Below are 25,986 nucleotides of genomic sequence, written 5' to 3'. Positions count from 1 at the left end.
CTACACATAGTAAGTGCTCAATAAATGCAATTGAATGAATGAAGTACTGGGGTACCTATGAGATAGGTTAGACACAGTTCCTACCCCACATGGGGCTCAGTCTGAGGGGGAACATGTATTTAATCCCCCATTTAACTTCTCTGTGCGTTGGTCTCCTCATCTGTAAAATGGGGTTTAAATACCTTTTCTCCCTCCTACTTAGATGGTGAGCCCCGTAATCATTCATTCAATAGTATTTCTTGAGCACTTAACTATGTGCAGAGCACTGTACTAAGTGCTTGGAATGTACACTTCAGAGACCGTGCCCAATCTGATTATTTTGTATCTACCCCAAGCATAGTAAGTGCTTAACAAATACCACTGTTGTTATTATTATTAGAAAGTCACATCAACAGCTTAGTTGGGTGCCTGGCATATAGTAAGCATTTAAAAAATACCATAATTATTAACAGCTGTGTTCTCAAGACAAGTGGCCAGGAAACTGTCTGCAGGGTCCATCTTCCCCTCTCCCCTCCAATTCCCCCCAAACCTCGTCATGTCTTGACTCTTCCCCTGTCGGTTGAGCGTTTCTTCTGGAGGGTATCGGGTCAAGGAGAGTGGGTGGATGAAAGGGAACCGAGACATGGAAATCCTTCATAGGGTAGCAATAATAAAAATATAACTTGGAAATCGTTCAAGATTAAGCAACGCAATCTAGGTGGACCCAGCTAAATCCTATCCAAATACACCAGGGACTCTCCCAACTCTTCGCTTCACCTGGATATGACTGTCTTCGTGAAGCTCCCAGTTGACGGCTCGATAAATACGGTTGAGGATGATAAGGAGGAGGCAGCCGGTAGCCTGCTGACACGAACTATAAACCTAAGAGATTCCAATCAGATCTCAAAACCACCAGAGGGGAGGGACGCAGATCCGACAGGGGGAATCAAGTTGAAGGGAGAAGAGAAAGACAGGGGGCTTTGAGCTTCAGTTGTGAAATGGCCACGCCTGCTTGGGAACAGTATCTGAGCAACAAAGGCAGCCCAGTTCCTCCCTGTTGGCAGGCAGACGCCGGCCTGTGTATGAAGGCAGATGTTATAAGAAGATAGAACTGATAAGGATTTCAGGAAGGTGCAGGTTGAAGCTGGACACTTTGGCACCGGGACCCTTAATTTCTCCATACATCCAGGTGGTCCTTGGCCTCGGGTGGCAGAGGTAAAATGGGATGGAGCTTCCGAGGGCTGGGCCCCCAAGGAGGTCATGTGAGGAGACGCTCACTGCAGAGAGTAGTTCAGTTTGGAGTTTCCCCCAGTACCAAAATGTAGGTCAAACTGGTGCCATCTTCTTAGACTAGAACCCACTGTAAGGGATTCTCTCTCCTGCCAACTCTGGTCCCGAGACCCCGAGGAAGCACCTAATGTCCGAACCCCGGGCTGTCCTGGGGAGAATTGCCTGAGGGCACTCAGCTTACATCCCTAAGAGATGACTCCTTAGATCAGACATCTGGTCCAGTGGGGGTCCTGCTTCAGGACTCAGTACAGCTCACTAACTGTCATTTAGGAAGGTGTAAGTCACTGGGGTGGCAATGAGATTATAGCCTGAAGCCTAAAATATATATGTCTTTTAGAAATTCCTTTGGTTTGGCTTTTTGGGTCTTCATTATACCATGTCAGTGGTTTCTGTGGGCCAGTTGAGAGCTTCATTCCTTGGAAGAGAAAGGGAAATTTCCAGCTAAATACTCTCATTTAAAAACAAATTCATTCAATTCCCATTTCTAATTCCCAAAGTCAAAGGTATTAAAAGGGCTGAGTAACTCAATCAGTCAAAATCATCCATTTAGTTATAAGCTCTTTGAGGGTTGGGATAGTGTCTTTTCCTTCTACTGAATACTCTCCAAGCACCTTTCCAGTGCAGTAGCATGACCTAAGGGATAGACCATGGGCCCAGAAGTCAGAAAGTCTTGGGTTCTAATCCCATCTCTGACACATGTCTGCTGTGTGACCTCGGGCAAGTCATTTCACTTCTCTGTGACTCAGTTACCTCATCTGTAAAATGGTGATGAAGACTGTGAGCCTCATGTAGGACGGTGACTCTATCCAACCCAATTTGCTTGTAATACATAGTAAGTGCTTAACAAATGCTATTATTATTATTATTAGAGTGGGAACTGTATGAATGGTTTGGATGATATCTCTTCCCGGTCCTTATCCATTGAAAGTTCCCTTCATGTGCAGTACACTCTCGAATCGTCCGGTGTCAAATGAGTTCAGAAGGGAGGAAGGATGCCGATGGGGTGTAAAAAGTTGACATCTGGTGAAGACAACCACAACATTCTCCTCCACACACAGTTAAGTCGGCCTATTCTCACTCTGCCCAGTGGAAACAATTAGGTTTAAGATTCTTAACACGGCATTATAGAGTTAAAACATTCTAACGGAAGGGTCTATATAAAACTGGATCAGAGCTCTGTCATAGACACCATCCTTGGCTGGGTCTTCAGAGAGACGATCCATCCAGCTCTCCGGCAGGGACAAGAGAAATCTGAAAAAAATTGCTGAGTTCTTCAAGTCTAGGCTGGAGTTCCAATCTCATGAATTCTTCTAATTAGAGAAGAACTATCCCTGGGCTATGAGACCTCAGCCTTGACTCATTCATTATCTTCTCCTGCAATAATAATTGTAGTTATTTGTTAAGCACTTACTATATGCCAGGCACTATAATAAATGCTGGGCTAAATACAAGATAATAAGGTTGGATGTAGTACCCATCCCACATGGGGCTCACTGTCGAAGTGGGAGGGCGAACAAGTATTGAATCCCCATTTTACAGATTAGGAAACCGAGGCACGGAAGTTAAATGACGTGCCCAAGGACATATACGGCAAGCAAGTGGCAGAGTCAAGATTAGAACTCAAGTCCTCTGACGACCAGGTCCGTGATATTTCCACTACGTCACCCTGCTTTTTAATGGAAGGGCATTTATTAATTTATTAAGTGCTCCTTATACATTAGGACCTGGGCTAGGTACAAGGTTATAAGACTATACACAGTCCCTGTCCCACATGGGGCTCACAATCTGTTTCATGTTAGATCCTATCAGGGATGATAACTTACAGAATAAGCCCGATGTAGGCAGGGAAAGTGTCTACCAAATCTCTTATACTTGTAGTTTTCCAAGTGCTTAGTGCAGTCCTCTTCACACAGCAAGTGCTTAAAATTGATTGAAGTAATTGGGCCCAAGACTGGTTCTGATCACTGAAAGCTTGTATAGTCAAGTCTAGTTTCCTCACTTATTTCAGAGGCGAGATCACAACGGTGCTAATGAACTGAAATTTATATTAGCCATTATCTGAATTTGCCTTGATTTGGAGCTTCTGGATTAGACTGAAAATTCCTCTAGAGTAGGGATAGTGCCTTCTGTTTTTCATGTGTGCTCCAAGGGCCCAGTACAGTGCTCTGCATATAGTAGGTGCCGAGTAGGTGCTTGGAAAATGCCTTGAAACACTTGGTTGAGAGATGTGGAAGTTATCGCAAAGGTGATATCACAGAGGCAATGGCATTTCTGACTACCAAGGGACACATTCCTCAGAGCACAATCACAGCAAGATGGGAGCTCCACCGGGAATTGCTACCGCCCAGGGAGGCGCCCAGATTATGTAAATAGGTTCAACTCACCACCTGCCAGGCCCTCACTAACACTTTGACCCTACACCCCAATCTGCTCCTTCTGAGAAGACTCCGTAAACCTCAGCCCCTGTCCCCTGGGCTTCCCTCTCCAGTGGCAGCTCCACAGACACTGCCGAGACCACAGAGACCAAGCCTGGTGATATCAGGAATAAAGGAAAGCCGAGAGTGGGACTGAGAACTGGTTACATGGCTACCTTTCTGGGTAGTATCCTAGAAGCAGGGTGCTATCTGCCATCCCTGCCAGACTCATGGGTTTAGTCAAGACACAGCCTTCCATGTTAACTGCCTTGTCCTTTATCTGGTTACTAATTTCTAAATCATAAGTCTTTGCAGCACACTAAGCCGCATTCACCCACATTACCAGATCAAGGCTAGTGGGGCTCAGTTCTCATACTCTGGTCGACTTGTCCTCCTAACTCAGCAAGAACGAGACAGACTCAGTGGCTTGGCCTGTCACGTATTCCCTTGACTTGGGATATACATGGCTGGCCGATAAGAATGTTGGTGGACAGCCTAAATCTAAAACTTAGAGTCGTGTGAGATGGTTCCACATTTGGGTTCCAGAAACGAAGCAGTGAACCGTCACCGTCTGCCCACTCCCCTCCATCAACCCCCAGAAGCACCAAGTCCTGCCTGGAAAGCACATTATCATTATTATTATTAGTAGTAATAATAATAATTTGCTAAGCACATACTTTGTGTCAAGCCCTATTCTAAGCACTGGGATAGATGCAAGTTAATCAGTTGGACATAGTCCCTGTCCCACATGGAGCTTACAGTTTAAGTAGGACAAAGAACAGACATTCACTTATTCTCACAGCCCAAAAGGATCTCCACAAATATCATGAGATTGAGAAGAAAATTGGCTTTATTTTTATTGTCAAGTGCATTGCTGCCCGAGGTATGGCATAGGAGAGAAACCAGCATGGAGGGGTAAAGGGCCCCTATCTGTCTGTCAATGAGCTACCCAAACTTAAACATTTGGATTACCCTGGCAGAGTTCTGAGGGCATTCAGAGGCCAAAGCTGTAGTACTCTAAGCACAGTCTGATGGTAGTAAATGGCCAACTCCTCCCCTTCCTGAGCCCTCCAGCCCAGCCTTTTAAAAATCCAGGACGTGGGAGGATGAGATGTCACAAGGAGTCCCTTGAAGGAGCATGAGATGAGGGTGTGAGAACCAAAGCTCTAGAGGATGTGGGCCTTCCTGCATGTGTCTGGAGGAGCTAAAAGTAGTGGGACCAATGGTTTGTGCTTTGTTTAGACTGGTAGTGAGTGTCCTGTGTCCTCTTTCCCCTGTCATAGCCCCTTCACGGTGTCTCTCTGCATCTAAAGACCATGCCTGTCTACCTCAGAAACGATGCACCATTCCCAGAACTCCATGGGCTCTTAATCCATCTGAAATACCAACCAGAAGGGATTTTGAGCTCTTTTGTTTTGCCTGGAAATGCTACCTTCTCTGATTTTCTCACCTAAATGGCCAAGAAAATGAAGGGGCTGCTATTTTAGATTCACAAGGGAAAAGCACTAAGGGACAGTCCCAAACCTCTTCTGCTGGAATGAGGAATGTGCTCCAAGGCAGGAGGTCAGGACAATGGGAGACAGTTCTTTATAATGTCTCTCTAAAGTAAGGTCCAGATTGCACCATTCAAGACGAGAACTAAAAGCATTCCTCGAGGCAAAGTTTGTGCCTAATTTTTTAATGGTCAAGAGAGCTAAACTCTTTTCCCCAGGATATGACTTCCTATTTCAAAGAACTCACCCACTCCCATCCTTTCAAGGAAACATTTATTTCCCTCCTAAAGACAGTAAAGATGATTCGTGGGATAAAAGGGCATGAAAACTTGTTAATTTCATCATCTCCAGCCCCCCAGGAGCATCTTGAAAATGTTCCCATTATCCGGAAGGATAATCTAGTTTCTGCTAACCTTTTATTTAACTCACACCACCATTTATACACAAATGCACTAATTTAAGATCATCATCCCCAATGTAACATTCCCCGAAGAAAGCCAGCTTAAAAAGGCATTAAGCCATCATTGCTTTGGAGCAAACACTCCACATTTTTATAAACTAAAGCGGTACAGATTTTTTTTTTAAATCAAAAATTGTTAGGACAGACTGCATCAGTTTTGGTCCTGCAAAATGTTATGTAAGTTTTAAGGGTTTTATGTAAGAGGATGGCCACCAGCCATTTTCACCCCAGTAGTTGAGCTTGTTCAGATCTCCCCAGGCCAGCTAGGGAGGAGCAGGCTCGGTAAATCCCTATATGGGAGAACTTTAAGAAGAGTGCAGATGCTGCAGGATGGGATGTTTGTGAAGCAATCAGTGGGCCATTACCATCTGAATCAGGATTGGTGGGTGAGTCAATGCTACACCATAGTCCACAGGGAGCTGGGAAGACGGGAAAGGCAGAAGAAGACCAGAATGAGGTGGCAAAGGGTGCTATTGTTTTAATGAAATGTTCTTCCCCTTGATTCTATTTATTGCCATTGTTCTTGTCTGTCTCCCTGTCTCCCCCGATTAGACTGTAAGCCCGTCAAAGGGCAGGGACTTTATCTGTTACCGATTTGTACATTCCAAGCGCTTAATCCAGTGCTCTGCACATAGTAAGCGCTCAATAAATACTATTGAATGAATGAATAATTATAATAATGATGGTATGTTAGGTGCTTACTATGTGTTAAGCACTGTCCTAAGCGCTGGGGTGGTTACAAGGTAATCAGATTGTCCCACGGGGGCCTCACAGTCTTAATCCCCATTTTACAGATGAGGTAACTGAGGCCCAGAAAAGTTGAGGGACTGGCCCAAAGTCACACAACTGATAAATGGCAGAGCCGGGATTAAAACCCAAGACCTCTGACTCCCAAGGCCTGCCCTTTTCCTCTAAACCACGCTGCTTCTCAGCCAGATCCTGCCCGGCAGTAATTGCTCAGCTAGCTCCTGTAGCACTTTACCTTCCCTTCCCTGCCTGTTTCTTCTTCTATCTAATAATAATAAAAGTATTTGTTATGCATTTATTAGGTGCAAGCCCTGTGCTAAGTCCTGGGGTAGGAACAAGGTAATCAGACCTTGTACATATCTCTTTTTCCAAGGAGAAATACTGATAGTAAAAATCAAGTCATTCTTTTCTACCCTTCTAACAATTCTGCTGGGGGCAAGCAGGTAATATCCTTATACTCTGCCATTTCCTCTACTCATAATTTATTTTATTGCCTATCATCCCCCTTAGACTGTAGGCTTCTGGAGGGCTACTAAATCTGCTATATTATACACACTCAAGTGCTTACAATAAATGCCATTGATTGAAATAGATATTTTCGGAGCTACTTTTGAAATAACAACCCCGACCAATCCAGCTGAAATACCAACCAGAATGGATTTTGACCTCTTTGCACCTCCAACATATTAGAGTTCAAACCATGTCCTCTCAAGATTCTAGGGTTCTTATAAAAGCTATTTAAATGGACTTTTGATGCTCTCTCTATCCTGTTCAACACTTTCCACCTAGGAGGTCCCCAAAGAATTCCCACATAAGATGCTCCACCAAAAATCAGTCTCTATCATACACCAGTCCTAGTATTCAATCAATCAATCAATGGCAATTATTGAGCACTAATTATGGCAAGTTCACACAACAAATATACACTTGCTATTTGCTTGGAGTAAAAGTAGAAATGAATAACCTCAATTATCCAAGGAAAATAACTTGGGTCACCAGCAAGATTAATTATTGCTTTTCTGGTCCCTACCAGAGAGAAAGAGGTAGAGTCACTTGAAATTTGAGAGCACATTTGGATCATGGTAAAATTAGGCAGTGTGTCTAACTAGTCACTTCAGACCCCGCCCCTCCAACCTCTAGATATGAATTGGAATGAGTGCACATATTTTGAGGTCAAAATTTAGCCTTTCAGACAAGAGGAACTTCTAATACCTTGCTAGTCGAGTAGGCAGAGTCTGGAAAAAAATAAGTCATGGCCAGCGGGAGGTACTCCAGGGCAGGATATCAATTTGGCACAAACCCCCGCACACCCCACACACCCCTTAATTATACAATCATTTAAAAAAATCATTAAGTTGTATGTAATTCAATTAGTTCTGCATCACCTACTTTGAGAGAATAAGTATACAAGTGACTGAGCACATTTGCATTCATTTGGTCCCTAACTCCGAAAGAGTGGGCAGCTATCTCCTCTCATTCATTCATTCAATCGTATTTATGGAGTGCTTGCTGTGTGCAGAGCACTCTACTAAGCGCTTGGGAGAGTACACCATAACATTTAACAGACACATTTCCTGCCCACAGTGAGCTAACAATCTAGAGGGAGACAGTGATTAATATAAATTACAGGTCTGCCGCTTGCCTGTTGTGACCTTTGACAAGTCAACCTCTCTACCTCATTTTTCTCATCTGAAAATGGGGATTAAATACCTGTCCCCACTCCTAAAGACAGTGCATTCTGGTGTGGGTTAGAGACTTGTCTCTGATCTACATATACTGAATCTACCCTAATATTTAATGCAGCTCTTGGAACACATTAAGTGCTGAACAAATGCATAATTATTACTGAAGCCTGTCCCATTCTGGTCTTCATCCCTCTAAAATTCTTGCCTCTTTATAATTCCTCATGCTCAAAATGAAAAGTTGGACTTGTGCCAGTACCTCTCAGGGCACACTTGACCTACACATAGAAGGGAGTTTCATTTTGAAGGCCAATAGGATGACTTATTTTCATGCAGAAGTAACCAGGGGGAAAACACTTTTTTAGGATTTGAAAGATGTTTCTCTCTGAGAGGTAGACTGAGCATCTGCTCCCCGAGAAGCCCTTTCTGCACAAGACAGGCTGATGGGGAGGCACTGTAAACAGGCTATTGCAGTGTGAAATCATTTTCCAATTACTTGCAAGTCTGAGTCACTTGAGAACTTGGATGGCTTGGGTTGCCCATTGAAGCTTTCACACCCATTCAGGAAAGCTGTTATGGAGAGTTTTATTGTAGAGTCATAAGAGAGAAGCTTAGAGCAAGAGGCTTAATGTTGAAAGATCTGCTTTGGAAACAGAGGCAGTAACTGCACTTAATGTGATGAACCATGGCATCTGGGAAGCTAATGTACAATGGAAATGTGTCCTTAGCCGATAAATTAACCAACATGAAATCGCTGCCAAACTGAGGCCAGTTAAAAATGAAATTTTCCCTAACTGGCCATTCATACTCTAATAATAATAGTGGCATTTAAGTGCTTACTGTGTGCCAAGCACTGTTCTATCAAATCAGAGTTGGACCAGCCCCTCTCTTGCGATGCTCACACAACTGTGTCCAGCTCATAAGTGTATTTTATAGACTTTCTAAATGGAAAAGCGATGTCCTTGTGGAGTTAAGACACACAACACAGAGGGACACAGACACAATTTCACAGGATTTGGAAAGCAGTCCCCAGTATAGTCTGTGGGGCTGTTCTTTGCCCTTTAATCCAGTCTAGGTGGGTACAAGGAGGTCTTCCTTTAGCAGAACCAAACCCTAAAATACTTGTACTCAAAATTTGGGTTGTCCTACCAAAACTTTCAGATAATCAGCACTGTCTATAGAAAATGGCAGGAGGTAAATTCCCCCTAGAATGTTGAGTTAAAGGTCACTTTACTTGTCATTTGAGAACATTCAGATTTGACCCATGTCAGGAAATTTGAACATTGTAAATAAAACTGTTTCTTGGACAGGTTCCTGCAGCAGAATTATGTATTTCAACTGTCCTCAATTTCCACTCTCTCTCTGCCCATCTCCTCCATCAAGATGTTCTCCATTAGAAGCAGGAAAAATAGCAGTGTTTCAAGATGCTGCCAAGAAATAATTGAGCATTCCTTAAAAATATGGGCTCTAATGTAATAATAATAAAAAAAACCTTACAAGGTCAAGTTGTTTCTGCAGATCATGTTTCATGTTATTTGTGAACAAAAGAGCTTAGAAGATGCAGGGTAGGCTTGTGCAGTATTGGCATGACGGAACCTTGGGTTGATAAAACGGGTAGGGTCCTGGCTTAGCAAATCAGTGAAAATGTCACATGAAGATCTCAAATTTCATTGGAAGGGAAATGGACTTTAAAAGAGAACAGAGGAATGGAACTTATGGATAGGACCTAAAATAGAATTTAAATCACATGAGAGTGCAATAGGCTATCCCCAGAAGGATACACAGTGATTCTCTGAGGATCTGAATCGTGAAAACAAGGCTTGCTTCATCTGCAGAACAGAAGTCAAAAGTCTAGGAGGCAACTGAAATCCAGTTGAGGATAGATTTTTCAAGGGTCACTGAACATTCAAGATGGAAGCTTTCCTAAGTTAAACGAAGCCACCTTCAAGATAATCCAAAAAGAGAGAACACACATTTAAGGAAGCTTTGAGCTGTCTCCCCTTTCTGTGGGCGGCGCTCCCCACAGGTTGCTAAATTGCAGCTTTAGAGAAAACAGGGATGCAAGAGTTGAAAATGCTACTGGGAAAAAAAAAAAAATCACACTGTAAAGGAGACACTACCATCTCTAGCATTCCCCTGGGCCCTCAGTGGTCCCCGCCCCAAAGCTTGGTCAACACAAATTTGATGAGAAACTAGTGAAACCATCGCCAGAGCTGCAAACTGGTGGATTGAGATTGAGATTAGATTGAGAAGCAGCATGGCTCAGTGGAAAGAGCCCGGGCTTGGGAGTCAAGAGGTCGTGGGTTCTAATCCCGGCTCTGCCGTTTTGTCAGCTGTGTGACTCTATCCGTTGCCAAATTGTACATTCCAAGCACTTGGTACAGTGCCCTGCACATTGTAAGCATTCAATAAATACTATTGAATGAATGAAGTCACTTCACTTCCCTGGGCCTGTTACCTCATCTGGAAAATGGGGATGAAGTCGGTGAGCCCTATGTGGGACAACCTGATGACCTCGTATCTACCCCAGCGCTTAGAACAGTGCTTGGCACATAGTAAGCGTTTTACAAATACCAACATTATTAGATTGCTTTCTATTTTTTTTAAATGGACTCTGTTAAGCATTTATGACATTCCAGGATTAGAACCTAAGTCCCTCGACTCCCCGGCCCACATTTTTTCCATTAGGCCAGGCTCCTTTTCTACTTTCTCCATGCTATTTTCCTCGGAGGCTGCAAGCTTAGTTTTCTACATGTATAGGAAATCCAAAAGGTACTGGTGACCTATACAGGCAACTGTTTTGACACAAAAAATTATCACTCAAAATTCACCGTGCTGTTGCATAAACTTTCCGGTTAAAAACAGATCCTTCTTTCTCCCCCACTGAACTGAATGCCTAAGACCATTTTGGATTGTTATTTAAAAGACAGTGATGCTTACATAATCTTCTAAAAGTTATAGGTGCAGCATACCGATCTGAGAGTCTGAGAGTAAAATGGCATGTACCAACTGCAACCTACATGAGGACTTTATAGGCAGACATATAATAGAAGCCCAACTCATCTCATTCTTACATAAATAGAACACCAAGTCAGTGCCACTAGACAATTGACCGGTTTGGTTTCGCTTCAATATAAGCAAGAAAATGGAAGTTTCCTCATTTCCTATCCAGAGGGCAATTACTTCAGAGCCTAGATATGGCATTAATAGAAAGCAAGCTCACATTGTTCTACTATCCAATCCACGATGGCCCAGGGTGATGCACTGAAGGCACTGTTGTTCAGTTTAGAGATCCATCTTCAACTCCTTGAGCACGAGGACTGTAAGCAGAAACTACTGTAAAGGGTTTTCCAGGAAAACTGCTAGTAGTCTTCCCTCCCCAGGGTCCAGAAATACAAACCTGTGCCTATATACAGGGCAAACTCCCTTTACAAATGCACCACCCCACTAGAGAGAAACCAGTTTAATTCTAAAGAATCGCCTAAGTTCCATTAGGACTCTCTGGAACATGGGCATTTTTCATGGCATCGGGTCAAAGCTGGCTTCAAGAACACAAATCAGCCTGCTTGTCCCTGGCATTACTTGAGCATCAAAAATATACTAGGTACCAACTAAACAGGATTACTACCCAACAGGCTTAAGGCAAATTAAAAAAGAGGGAAGACGTGGAACAAAACCAAGGAATTTGGCAATGAGCCAATCCACCCAACTCTGAATTGAGTCATCTCTGCCCTTGGGTTGTCTTTGGGGTAATTTCAGACAGTCTAAACTACAACTGGGTACGGATCTTGCAAGCCAACGAAGTATTTTGTCTCAATTCCTTCCCCACATACTCAGGTCTGAAAGTTGCTACTGTATATTATTGCCAGATCACATGAAGAAAAACAAAACAAAACACAAGGTTTTCTACTATTGAACCACTACCCCCTTTCCGCTTGTTCAGCTCAAATGGATGAGCAAGTGTGGCAACCAGAGACTAACTGGCCTTTATCAGACTAAAAGGAAAAAAAGTTCGGTGTCAAGGGCTTCGCTATGGTGCCAAGTATCAACCTGGCAAAGTACATACTATTTGAATAATGCCTAGAACCAAGTCTGGGAAGCGGCAGAGGATAGAGGAACTGCAAAGGATTTGGAAGCACGTTATGTATCGGAAGTTGATGGGGCAATGGTCTTATCCAGTATAGACAAAATTCTAACCTCTTCTCCCTCTTTTGAAGTTCAGCCACAAGAGCCCAACTGCAAACATATCATTTCCTGGAAGACATGCCAGGATACTTAAAATACAGACTCAAATATCATAAAGCAGTGTGACCTAGTGGGTAGAGCACAGGCCTGGGTGTCAGAAGGACCTGGGTTCTAATCCAGACTCTGCCAATGTGGGATAGGGACGGTGTCCAACCTGATAAGCTTGTATCTACCCTAGGTTAAGTACAGCGCCTGACACACAGGAAGCACTTAATACCATTAAAAAACCATCAGCAGTATGTATCCAAAATCTCTGCAAACATCCAGCAACCACACAATCAGTGTTTGCTTCTTCTGGCAGTGACGACTGACTAAAAGGGTCTCCTCCAATGGTTATTTTAATAAGCCAACAATATGGTAAGGATGGCTTGTTCGGGGGTGGGGGGAGAAACATGTATCCCCAAAGATGCTCAAGTTAATTGAAAACATTAGCATCTCTGTTAAGTTGTTTGTCCCTTTCAGGAGTCCAGAGTCCATGCCAGAGGAAGACTGTCTGCCTCTGGGGTCTCTCCAGATAATGAGATGTAGATCTCATGAGGCTGCCCTAATAAAGAACATTGATTTCCCGACAGACTTTCATGTTACCGCAAAGAGCCAAGGTTCTGTCTCAACTACACCACCACTGTCACAGGCATTCAAAAACTTTTCCAGTTAACCAAGCATTCACTGCTTCTATCCAGAATACTTTTATTATATGGTTATCATATACATCAAAATTATATTGGGAACATGTACAAATGTCTTTACTCCACCTCCATTATTCACACACACCGTACCTTTTGCGTGGTCTAGTCAGTTTCAGGCAGATGCTACACAAAATTATTGCTTTGTGAACATACAGAGTTTCAGTTAAATATAATCTTCAGTGGCAAGAACTGAGAATGTTTCCTCCAAAGTTAAACATTTTAAATACCCTGTAAAACATAGCTGTGCATAAACCTAAAGATGTGTTTTAGTCTACCCCATAACCTTTTAAAATAGTTACCAAAATTAAAATTTGAAACCCATTTATTTAAAAAAAATTAAGTCTTAAAAAGTTCACCAATATTTACAAATCCCATTAAATTACACATAAATAAATATGTACATTCAACACACTGTTTCTCTTAATACACATAGCGCCTCCCTGGAAATATTTTTTTGGCCTTAATAGGCAAAAAAAGTTAATAAAAAGTTATGTGCCTATTCTTTCAAGTTTATTCAATTTTAAAAAAGAGACCCGATATAAATATGCAAATAAAGCTGCAATATCCTTGGGGGGGGGGAAGGTATACATTTTCAAGAAATACTTCAGATTGAATAACCAATTTCAGGCATTATAACACAGCATCTACAGCACACTTTACTCTAGTTTTCGAAACCAAATATCTCCAGTAATTAATTCAAATAAGTGTGTCAAATGCCTTCTGGGTACTAATTCCGAACTGATACACAATTCCCTTTCCTAACGTGGACCCGAAAGACTCTACCGTTCTCTGGGCATGTAATCACAAAAAACATTTAATAGACAAATCTAAACACCATTGTCTAATACTGTATAATGGTTATTGTTGGCATTGAAGACACCAGTTGACATTTCAACAGGAGAGGAATGAATATGACCCTACTGTAGCTGGGAAAGGATACACTGTGGTTTGTCACAGTGGGAATTTAGAGGTTCACAAACTTGATAGCACCACTTTCAGAGCAAGGAAAACAGGTTTAATGAGCATGTACCGGTACTTGCCATCTTCTGATTAACTTGTCCCAAAGTTAGGGGATGCTGCAGCTTTAGAGACAACACAAGAATCCAGAAGGGTGCATAAGTCATGAAGATCCTGAATAAGACGTTGTTTTAATAAGGTAACAGATTTTCTACGCGTCCCCTAGGCAAGTTGATCCCGGGCAGTATTTAGGAGAACAGTTGCAGTCCTTTCTTTGATCTCTCCCCCTCCCCCTCCCTCCTACTTCCTGTGCTTATCCATTTTCTCGATGTTTTTGTTAGTATCTGGAGGGCTTTGGTCGCCAGTGCTCATATATGTTTTGTCTGCTATTTTTAACGCTTCGTTTAGGTAGTTCTGGACGGATGTCATGGCAGCACAGATGGCAGCACTTCCAAAGCCATGGGTAATCAGGCTAAAATGAGTCAAACAGCCCTGGATTCCCGGGTCCAGGATTGGGTTAGGTCTGGTATTTCCAAGGGGAGTTCGGTCCTGAGTGAGAAGATCTGTGAATTCCTTACAGATTTGCCTGGGAAACAAGAACGGAAAGGGGGCGGGGGAGAAGGAGAGAGAGAGAGAGAGAGAGAGAGACACCCCTATTAGTAAGTATTGAGAGAGGATGAGAAGTCAAAGCTCGAAATCAATGGGCGGGCAGCCTCGGGGACTTTAGAATACAGTTTTAACTTTGGCTCGGGGACAGAATCATGAGCGGGCTTGTGCGGCCAAGAAGGCAGCTCTGGAAAATCGGAAAATGATATTAAGAATCCCATCTATGCCATGCCTCATAGGTTAACGGTCTCATTTAAAATTAATTTCCTTTTTCAAAAGGCTAGTTGTTTCAGAAAGCCACTGTGTTTTGTTCGTTTGCTTGTGCCTGCATGCTCTTCCCTGCTTTGGATTCCTACTTGTTCTGCTTCATTTACTCTAATTTTAAAATCAATTTAGTGCTAGTTTCTGTGAGAACTTCTCCAGCTGCAGTAAGTGATTTGCAATGGATAAGCAGCTGAACTGGGACATTTAATTTATCCACGTGTCGCATATACATTTACCCTCATCATTACATCAAAAATCTGTTAAGAGACAGAAGGGAAGAATCCTGCAGCACAATCTTTCTTTAAACTGGTCTGTCACATACGGTAAACACATTTGAGAAAATGCAAATACACTACAAAATGTTGGGCAAACAGGCAGCTGCATCTTTAGAAAATAAGCACAAAATTATACATTTTAGAGGGTAGATTTAAAATGGAACTCATGCAGATAGATGAATGCTATTCCTATGATAATGTGAATTTCAAATTATTTCCAGTCATACGGAGTCCGAGACCTATTTTTTTTTTAAAGCCTAAAGGCCACACTTACTTTGCAGCTAGAAGCATGTTTTTCCTAGTAGCGATCTCGTTACGTCCTAAGTGGGGTCTGGTTAGATATTCAGCTACTGCTTTAGAAGGAAATTCAGTTTCGCAGACATAACCAAAGTCCCGAGCAAGATGTACCGCTTCACCTATAAAAGTCAAGAAATCCCGATCGTTACCGATGGCACGCTGAGGAGCTGTTGATGTGGATTCTGTAACTTTCCTCTGATATGACTAAAACTTGCCATTGCCATCAGCTGTATTTTGTCTGACTGGGTGCTGGGTTTTTTTGGGTCTGTTTTGTTTTTAAGTATCCTTTTTAATTTCTGAAGGCAAAAGACAATAATTTGGTAGTCCCATGCAGGGGATGATTTTTTTTTTTGGCTGGTATTGGTGAAAAACCATTTGAACAGTCGAGTGCAATAACGGATACTATTCCATAACTAAACATCCCTACTCCAAAAAGATTGCTTTAGTGAAAGCAGGGATGCTCAGGAAGGTAAAACGTGCTTAACGAATGGAGAAGGTTCTAGGAGAAAAGCTAGGTTTGTTCATTATTTTACTATTTTAAAACAGAGTAAGCACAGCATTTAGATTTTGAGTAAGTCAGATTTTCTCTGGAGAGCCTATAGCTGTGCCTACCAGAGACAAAGAAGCTCCAAGTTCTAAAATTTATCTTCTTCACAACATTACAGATGCAGATAAGAACCATTTTTCAGCCAGGAGCAACAACTTCACTCGAACTGCACAATCCCAGTTCACCTACCATGCTGCAGACTAAATGAGTTCCAGTTTCCCCATCAGGAAGTTAGAAGCTGTAAATCTCACTTTATATGCACGCTTTATTAGGAAAGCTTCCGAGGATGCCATGCTAGGTAGGGCCGGATGATTAAAGTCAGCTTCTTTGGGGCTCTTAAATCCCCGACTATAACTTGAAATTATGAAAACATTCTCCCACTGACTCCGCCCTACGCACTACCTACACCCAGGGTTTAAATCAGGCAGGATTTCACCAGATCTCACTTCCAGTGTCTTAAGATATTAACTGGAACTGATTCTTGCTGAACACAGAGTAGGAGCTGGGCAATGCACTTGGCAGTGGAGTGGAAAGGGAATCCTGAGTAGGAGCAGAGTTCCATAATATGAATATTGGCAGTTATTTATTAAATAGGTGCACCTTCTCCAGACCTCTACCTTAAGCAAAGTGAGATCTCAGCTCACTCGAAGAGGTCCCCATTCTTATCCTCTGAGGGTCTGTGCAAGTCTGTAAATGATGTTATAAATGACATAAACGCATTCATATTAATGCCTCTCAGAGTACATATCTACTAATTCTGTTGTACCGGACTCACCCCAGCACTTAGTACAGGGCTCTGCACAGAGTAAGTGCTCAAAATACCAGTGATTGATTGACTGGACCAGCTCTCGTCATTCATGTACAGAGAGAGCCCTGGTTGCCCAGTATTTCACTTCCTGAGGAACTCCAAGATGCCTGTCTCCCACTAGCTCAACTCAGATGGAAGGCGTTTGCATGTGCGATGGTTAACCTTCCCTCTTCTGTCCCTTGAGCTCTTTGAATGAATATGGAAATGTACATAAACCCTGTCACCATTAAAGGGATTAGCTCCTGTAGTGGTAGTGATGGGGTTACGAGCAGGGGGACTGGAGGAAGCAGGGGGACTGGAGGAGTGGTTCTGGGAATGCCACCTGTGATGACAGGCTAAGTGGCTCCCACACTCTGAAGAGTCAACTTGAAGGGGGGGGGGGGTCTTCATAACTGACTGATTTTTAATTAAGTAATGTAGAACTCTGTTGGGTTGAAATGGGCGAATCACAGACCTGATCTTAGGAAACGACAAGCCAGGATAAATGGAGACCATTTCAGTGGGAAAACGAATGAGAAATGTGGCACAATCTCGACATCCTAACAGCGCACACCTGGAACACACCAAGTTGAGGATGCTGTCATTTTGTATTACACTGGGGTGAGAGTGAAAGTTGGCCAATAATTTTAAAGTCTGCCTATTTATTTAATAAGGTTTTGTTTTCTGCCAGTGACTCAGTCATAGCATCATCTGACATTCACATTATACTCTTATTTCAGCCAACTCCTCCCCAATATATAAAGATGATTAAAAGCTTCTAAAGAGTTGGGGGGACAGGGGAGGAGAAGCACATGGGGAGGGGAACCCAGACAAAAAAACACAACACCAAGAAGTCAAGCAGTCCCAAAAACTGACCTTCTACTAGGGAAGTCAATAATGTCACATTAGCAGCTTTTCTTCTCCCCGCTGGAAGATTCAAACCAATTTTATCCAATTTTTCACGCAATGACCGGCCCCCATTTTTTGATTTGGCTCTGTAAATGAAAGAAAACTGCCTCAGTTTCAGATGGCAAATTAAAGGGGCAGTAGGGAAAGACAGGTAAGAAACTAAATTTAAGATTCAAATCTTATTTGAAGGCTGACAAAAGTCTTTGCTGTCCTTTCAAATGATCTACTTATTTCATTTCAGGCTTGCCAAATCGGAAAACCGAGATTTAACCAAGTGATTGTGTATACTTTGCTACTAAGGGGGAATTCCAAAGACGAGGATCCTAAAACAGCCAACACAAAAGTGAAAAAAATGACAATGATAAAGGGGACTTGGCATGCTGGTTCTATTGAGCCAAGATTAAATAGCTACCTCTCTCCAAGTGATATCACAAGACATTAGCCAAGAGAAACTCCGCCGGGACCTCATTTGCCATCATAATCCCCTTACATATTCTAATCCTTTTCCATACGTGAAATCTGATTTTAACTCAGTAAAAAATTGTTGCTAGAATTGTCTTAACACTTCACTTTGGAAAGTGCCACATGTGAAAAGGAAGAAATGTTCTCAAAAACCTTCTCGGCGCCTATTAGAATTCAGCGTTAGGTCAAAGTTATGTAAGTTAAAAATAATTTCCCAATCTTTTTTTTAAAACAAAACAAAACAAAAAAACACATACAGAGCAGAGAAAGCCTGAGCCAAAATGTCCAGAGTGACTGCAACCCCAAGCGGAATGTCTCTCCCATATACCTTCTCAGGACGCCTCCCAATAAAGAAGCATTTAAACATTCAGGAGGTGAAAGTCTTCGCTGCACCTCTGCTACTGTCACTTTATACTTTGACGTGGAACTGAGGAGAGAGAGTCTTCCCGGAACAGAGCAAAAGACTTCATTGGGGTTAATCACGACTCCTAGTAGTCCATCTTTCTGGCAAGGAAGGCTCAATGAGTTGTTTTTGGTCATTGAAATGGGACCTGTTAATAATAATGCAAAAACTGTTGTGAAAGCAAATATTACAGAAGATGGATAATCACTGACGATCGGGCTACCCACCCCCACCCCTATTTCCTCCCTGAGTGACTAATCAGCTGCTAAAGAGGGGTCCTTAGGCTTGTAAATGAAGCCACCACTACCTAGAATAATACTGGGAATATGAGGTTACAATCCAATTGCCTGATGCTTTGAAAAACTGGGCAAGACACATTCAACAGGCCTTTATTTCCTTAGTGAATTTTATCTTGGGAGTTTAACCAGATAAATTTCTACAAGGGATAAGCACCAGGAATTAGGCAACAACGTAGGCCCTGGGAAAGAACACCTCTCCATCTGTATCGGACAGCTCTCTAGAGAAGAGTTAACTCCCAAACGGTCAATGACCAATACACCACAAAGAGAAAACTGAAATCTGACCAACGCAATTGTAGATTTCCACCTACCCGGTTCCATACACCTCAGTCTTCCCTAAGTTTATTCCACGGGCTATTTGGTTACTCAAATCGGGCTATTTCTGACCATTCAAAAATTAAAAGTGGGAACATAAGCTCTTTGCGTACGAAATGCATTCAGCCGTACGAAATGCATTCAGCCGATGTGTGAGATAGTGTGACATAGTCTAAGATAGCAAGATTTAGCGGCTCACCTAGAATTTACTAGAATGGATATTTATGAACGAAGTCGTCAGTACCGACCCGAGTTAAATGGTACGTGATCTTTTGAAGAAATGTTTGCTGTCTTTTAGCAAGCCCACGAGTCAACTATTAGGCAAACCAGTTTACACAGGCCCCACAACTCAAATACACAACGAGCGAAGACCAGCTAGAGCGAAGACCAGCTATCCACCTATCACCCCAATTGCACCGTGCTACTTACTGCCCATGCAACCTCTGCCCCAGCCAAACTTCTCCAAAAGCAGGGTTGCCCTGCCTCCTATTAATCATTCATTGAATCATATTTATTGAGCGCTTACTATGTGCAGAGCACTGTACTAAGCGCTTGGAATGTCCTACTAATCGTACGTCCATTTGGGGATTCGGTTTTTCTCCCCTTTGGAGAAGTTAGGGGAGCCAGTGGATGCGGCCCTAAACTCGGGGACCTAGTTTACAAACCAGAATGAACGAATTAACCATGGCGACTGGGGGGCAGGGAGGAAGGTTACTGACTTTAAAAAGATGGAGGAGGCATCGTCCACCGCCCCCAATCCCCGTAGGTTTATCCTTGGTGGAGAGACCCCCTCACTCGTGATTCCCCTTCCAACTCCCCCTTTTGGACGGTGAGCCCGTCGTTGGGCAGGGATCGTCTCTATCTCTTGCCGCACTGTACATTCCAAGGGCTTAGTCCAGTGACCTGCACGTAGTAAGCGCTCAATAAATACGACTGAACGAACTCCCCCAGCCACCCCATCGCCTTCAAATATCTGAGACCAGACTTGGGGCGGAGCGCACGTTCGGGCCGGTGGAGGCTGGTGACCGGGACTGCAGCCGCGGGGGTGCAGACCCTGACCCCGGCCGACCCCGACCGAGCCCGGCCCCTCTCGGTCCCTTCCCCCGGGGGAGCGGGGGCGGGACAGGACGCTCCCAAGGCGGCCCTGGACACTCACCTTTCCTGATGACGGTCTGATCGTGCATGAGCAAGTGCTGGTCCTCCACGTTCTGGGAAAGAGGAAAAGTTTGGCGGTTTAAGGCAGCGGCCGGCCGGGGGAGGGGGCTCCCGACTCTCGCCTTCCTGGCGCCCGGGAGAGGCGGATCCCGGGGAGGCCGAAGGCGAGGCCGGTCCGGGGGAGGGGGGGGGATGGGGGGCAGCGGGGCAGGGAAGCAGCTTGGCTCAGTGGAAAGAGCCCGGGCTTGGGAGTCAGGTCATGGGTTCGAATCCCGGCTCCGCCGCTGGTCGGCTGGCTGACTTTGAGCAAGTCACTTCACTTCTCTGGGCCTCGTTTACCTCCTCTGGAAAATGGAGATTAAACCTGCGAGCCCCACGTGGGACAACCCGATGACCTCGTGTGCCCCCCCAGCGCTTAGAACAGTGCTCCGTACAGAGTGAGCGCTGAACAAATGCCGTCATTACTATTATTATTAGAGACCTTGGGAGCGGCAGCCGCCCGGGGGACGGAGATTCTGTCCGAGCCCACGGGACCGGCCCTCACCCCGGCGCTTAACCTCCGTGTGTCCCGCCCCCCGACTATCCCCAACAATATTCGTTCGTTCATGAGCGCCGAGCGCGGAGCACTGCGCTAAGCGCTTGGAACGTAGCATTCGGCAACAGATTCGGCAGCCGCGCCGGGGTCCCGCACCCCGTCCTCGGCCTCGGTGGGGGGCAAGGGGAGGCCCGGGGCCCGGGGGGCGGGGGGCGGCTCACCTGCACGTCGTCCAGGGGGTGGACCATGTCGTGGAGGCCCAGGTTGTCGGCCAGGGCGGCGTCCAGCCCGTGGGCGTGCGGGAGCAGCAGGTCGGAGCGGCGGAAGGCTTCGCGGCGACTGCCGGCGGCCGAGCCCCCGTCCAGCCCCGAGAGGTGCGGGCCCAGCCCGGCGCGGCCGTGGTGGGCCAGGCCGGGCGGCTCCTGGCCCTGCCGGCCGGGCCATGCCTGCGCCTGGCCGGGCGGCGGAGGAGGAGGCGGAGGAGGCGGAGGCGGCGGCGGCGGGGCCTGGTAGAGCGGGTTGAGGGAGAAGGGGTCGCCCAGGTGGGCGTAGGGGTCGGCCGGCTGCGGGTAGCTCAGGTGCTGGTGCGGGGGCGGGAAGTAGGGCGGCTGGAAGTCCGAGGCCCCCGAGTGCGACAGCGGCGGGGCCGGGCTGTAGAGGTGCTGGCTGACCGCAGACAGATGCGGGAGCCGGGGGTTCCCGGCGCTGCTCCCGTCGTGTCTGTCCTGGAAGGGGGGCGGCAAGGAAGAGGGCGGGGAGGGGGGTGGGGGGAGCACCCCGTTAGCAAGGAAACCCCGTTACCGCGACGCCGTCGACCGCCTCCGCTAACCTACTTGGGCCCCGCCAAATCGGACACACGCACACACAACCCCGGCGCTCAGTCCGGTCCCCGGCCCATAGTTAGACCCTTAAATACCGTCGCTATTAGTGTTATATATACATGGGGAGGGAATTCCCCCCCCCCCCCCAGGCTGGGGCCCTCCGAACCCCGGGGGTCCTGGCCTCCTTCCCAAATGTCCTCCTAAAAAAAAGAACTAGCCCGATTTGGGGCCCGGGAATCCGAGCCGGATCCGACTTGAAGTCACCAGGGGGGAAGCCGAAAAAGGGGGGAAAAAAAAGAGGGGAGAGGGGACGGGGAGGAGGGTGTCCGGGTTAAAGAGTGGGAGAGACGGGGAAGGAGCGAAGCATCCGAGAGTTTGCCCGTCCCGTCCCGTCCCGTCCCGTCCCGTCCCTCGGGTGGCTGCGGGCGTCCTGTCCTGTCCCGTCCCGTCCCGTCCCGTCCCGTCCCGTCCCGTCCTCCGGCCCCGCTCCGCGACGGGGCCGAGCTGGGCCCCGGCAGGGTCCGTGGCCGGGCCGGGCCGCCCCCACCGCTCGGGATCCGCCTCGGCTCCCCCCAAAAGAGGGTCCGCTTGATGTCGGGCCGGGCGGTGCGGGCCGGTGCGGTCCCGTCCCGTCCCGTCCCGTCCCGAAAGCGGAGCGCGGTCATCACCCACCATGTTCCCCTCGCGGCCTCCCGCGCAGCACAATGCGCGCTGCGCAGGTGAACGCGGCTGCGGGCGCAGGTAAGGGTTTGGGTGTAGTTTCCCCTTTAGCCTAAATCCAGAGGGGGGTGGGGGCAGGGGGCAGGGAGGAAGCAGCGCGGCCCGGTGGAAAGAGCCCGGGCTAGGGAGTCAGGGGTCATGGGTTCTAATCCCGGCTCCGCCACCTGTCAGCCGTGTGACTTTGGGCAAGCCACTTGACTTCTCGGTGCCTCAGTTCCCTCATCCGTAAAATGGGGGTGAAGACCGTGAGCCTCAAGTGGGACAACCTGATTGCCCTGTATCTACCCCAGCGCTTAGGACAGTGGTCGACACATAGTAAGCGCTTAACAAATACCAACATTGATATTATTATGAGGAAGGCGAATGGTCTCGGACCGCTGCCGTCTCCCACCCCCAACCCAGAGGGGTCAGATGGTAGGCCTCGTCCCGGGAGCCTTCCTGGGTCGGCCGGAGGGGAGGACGGCCTGAGGGTCGCAGGACCCGGACCCGAAAGGAGGAAAAGAGGGGCCCGCGGGGGGCAGGGAAAAAAATCGGGGGGCGGAAGGAGGGTAGGAAGTTATAACGCTAGGCCGAAGAGCAATGCAGAAAGTTTTACTGAGGACACAACGAGGAAGGAAAGACAGGTGGTCGAAGCGGCCCGGTGCCTTCTAGTCCGAGGGTCCCGGGTGTTCCCGTCGCCCCTCTTCTCTCCTTGTCCCCGGGGTGTAGGACAGGCAGAGGGAGGCCCCGTCGGAGTCGCCGCTGTCCACGGCTCCCGCCCGAGACCCATCCTGGTTGAGCCTTCCAGGCCGGGGCGAAAGGGGATGGGAGCGGGAAAAGAAGGACAGGCGGGAGATGGAGGGGACCCTCCCCTTAGCGGGAGGGGGCGGCGGCTGCAACGGCTGAACTTGCCAGGCTCAGGGTCCAGGGGTCCAGGGACCATCCCCCTCGTTGCCCGCCCTCTCTTCCCTTCTCCCCACGGGACCGTCCCATTCCCTGTTCCCCTCCTGGGCGCCCAGGCCTCTGCTCCCTCCTTCCCTCCCCCTCCCTCCTTCCCTGCCCCCCACCCCCACCCCATCCCTCCCCACCCCGCTCTCTTCCTCTTCCCGCTCGCCGCCTCCCTCCCACTCTCCGAGTCTGTGGCTCAACCTGTCCGACAGGCTCGTTCACTCTGGGACTCTCCTGCCTCATCTGTGTTTTCCCCCTTCTCCTAAAAAAGCCTTTTTTTTCTACTGCGGGGTGGGTCACCACTAAGTCGGTCCGGCCCACGGTTAGGGCCGTTCTCTCCAGACACTACAAACTGGGTCGGAACCGGGCAACGCGGCATTTGGGAAGAACGAATTTGGTATCGGGGGGGAAAAAAAAGACCAAAGAAAACAAAACCCAAACAGTCAGCCTCTCCCTCTTCTCCATTAAACGCCATTTCCAATAGGCAGGTCCGGAGGCGGGCGGCTCACAACACCTACATACACCTGGCCCACACGACGGTACCCTTAGGAGTTATCCCTAATGACTTTCTCTCTGGCCCTTAGGGATGACTGAGCCGTCGTGCCCTGTGCCGGAGGTCCTTAGGATTCAAGCATCGTGGCTCAGTGGAAAGAGCCCGGGCTGGGGCGTCAGAGGTCATGAGTTCTAATCCCGCCTCTGCCTCTTGCCAGCTGTGTGCCTTTGGGCAAGTCACTGCGGAGAAGTGACTTTGGTCACCTGTAAAATGGGGATGAAGACTGTGAGCCCCATGTGGGCCAACCTGATTACCTTGCGTCCCCCCTCAGCGCTTAGAACTGTGCTTGGCACATAGTCAGCGCTTAACAGATGCTACTGTTATTAACGATAGTCATCGGCACCCGCCGAAAGCGCTGTCGGGGGGGGGGTGGGAGGGGGGCGTCGGATGATGGGTCGGTGAGCCAGCCCGCACTTTTCCCCCGCCCGGTCCGAGCGGTTCCCGAGGCCGACGGGTTTGCGCTCCTCGCCCTCTTCCTTCTTCCTCCCCGCTGCCCGTTTGGGATTAGTCGTTTACCCGGGTCCCCTCCTGCGGCGGCCCCGCCTCCCCCGTGGCCCCGGCGCCTCACTCACCTCGCAGTCCTCTTCGTATTTGACATTATCGGCTAGTTTCCACAACATGGCGTCCGGCGTCCCCCCAGAAAAAGGCCAGTCGGGTCCGGGCCCCCTCCGCCGCCGGGCGGTAAATCCAAGAGTCGGGGCCCCGGGCGCAGCAGGTGGCCGGCCGCCCCCCCGCCCCCGCCCCCGCCCCCGCCCCCGGACGGGCTCCTCCGCCCCCTCAGTTGGCCGGCATGGGACCCGCTGGGGACCGATGTTCCCTGGGAGGGTCAGCGAGCTCTTTCCCGGCCCTTCCCCGCCGCCCAGCCGGCCTTAATGGCAAGGAAATTATCATAGCTCCTCCCCCGGGCCGGCGCTGCGGGCCCGGCTCTCGGAGGACGGGGCGCGCTGCCAGCCAGTCAGGAGGGCCGCCCCGCGCCGGGCGACACCCCCGGCCCCTCCTTCTCCTTCTCCTTCTCCTTCTCCTTCTCCTTCTCCTTCTCCTTCTCCTTCTCCTTCTCCTCCTCCTCCTCCTCCTTCTCCTTCCCCTTCTCCTCCTTCTCCTCCTCCTTCTCCTTCTCAGGCCCCTGGCGCTAGGCCAGGACGCGCACAGCGGGAGGGGCCCGGCGTCGACGACCCGCCAGCCCGTCCTTGGGCAGGGATTGTCTCTCTCCGCGGCCCAGCGCTTAGCACAGTGCTCCGCACATAGTAAGCGCTCAATGGAAACGACTGCAGGAGGAGGAGCAGGAGGGGGCGGGGGGCGCCAGCCGCAACGCCCCCCTCCCCCTTCTTTCCCACCGCCCCGCTCCCACGCTCATCTGTGGAGCGGGGTGGATCCCGGCTTCGAGTCGAGCGGGGTGAGGCCGCTCGCCGCCCCGGGACGGCCACCGGGCGAGCTGGGGCGCCGGCGGCGGCCACGGCCGGGCCGAGGGCGAGGGCGGGGCCGGCCCGCCGCCAAACGGGGCTGCGGGGCACTCCCCGCCACTTACGGGGCCGCGGGGCCCTCCCCGCCACTTAGGGCCCCGGAGGAAGGATCTCTCCTCAGGTGGGACGTCCCCATCGGACCCTTGGGCCGCTCTGTCACCTCCCCGACTCAACCCTGCCGAGACTTGAGGGGCCGATACAATAAAATAAATCTAGCTCACGTGAAAAAAAAAGACGCCGGACTGGAATTAGTGGCGGGGGGAGGTGAAAACGCGAATGCCCCAATTTTGGTTTCCAGCATTTTCCTCCTTTACCGTCCCACTCATAACTGGACTTGGGTTGTCCCGTGCCCTCCCCCTCAAACAAAAATTAGGCCGGACCGGAATCAGGGGGGGATGGAGTCAACGCGAATGTCCCAATTTTGGTTATCTGCATTTTCCTCCTTTGACCTCCCACTGATAACCGGATTTGGGTTATCCCATGCCGCCCCCCCCAAAAAAAAATTTCGCCGGATTGGAATTATGAGGGATGGGGGTTTAAACAACCCGAATGTCCCAATTTTGGTTTCCTGCATTTTCCTCCTTTGCCCTCCCACAGCTGTGTGACTGTGGGCAAGTCACTTAACTTCTTTGTGCCTCGGTTCCCTCATCTGTAAAATGGGGATTAAGAGTGTGAGCCTCACGTGGGACAACCCGATT

General features: G+C 48.0%; 1 protein-coding gene across 1 annotated transcript; it reads right to left on the bottom strand.

Annotated features, from left to right (window-relative positions):
* Window positions 1-12,972: 12,972 nt before the first annotated feature.
* TFAP2C (transcription factor AP-2 gamma) lies at window positions 12,973-24,515 on the bottom strand. The gene is made up of 7 exons (XM_003431212.5): window positions 24,401-24,515; window positions 21,029-21,532; window positions 20,274-20,325; window positions 18,429-18,651; window positions 17,606-17,724; window positions 15,373-15,514; window positions 12,973-14,539 (listed from the first exon to the last, which is right to left on the bottom strand). The coding sequence occupies exons 1-7, from the start codon at window positions 24,446-24,448 to the stop codon at window positions 14,254-14,256; spliced, it is 1,374 nt and encodes a 457-aa protein (XP_003431260.3). The 5' UTR covers window positions 24,449-24,515; the 3' UTR covers window positions 12,973-14,253.
* Window positions 24,516-25,986: the final 1,471 nt, after the last annotated feature.

The sequence above is a fragment of the Ornithorhynchus anatinus genome, chromosome 8 (genome assembly GCF_004115215.2).
Source record: "Ornithorhynchus anatinus isolate Pmale09 chromosome 8, mOrnAna1.pri.v4, whole genome shotgun sequence".
NCBI lineage: Eukaryota > Metazoa > Chordata > Mammalia > Monotremata > Ornithorhynchidae > Ornithorhynchus > Ornithorhynchus anatinus.
The sequence above is the reverse complement of the archived record's forward strand: the minus strand, read 5'-3'. Positions and strand labels throughout refer to the sequence as shown.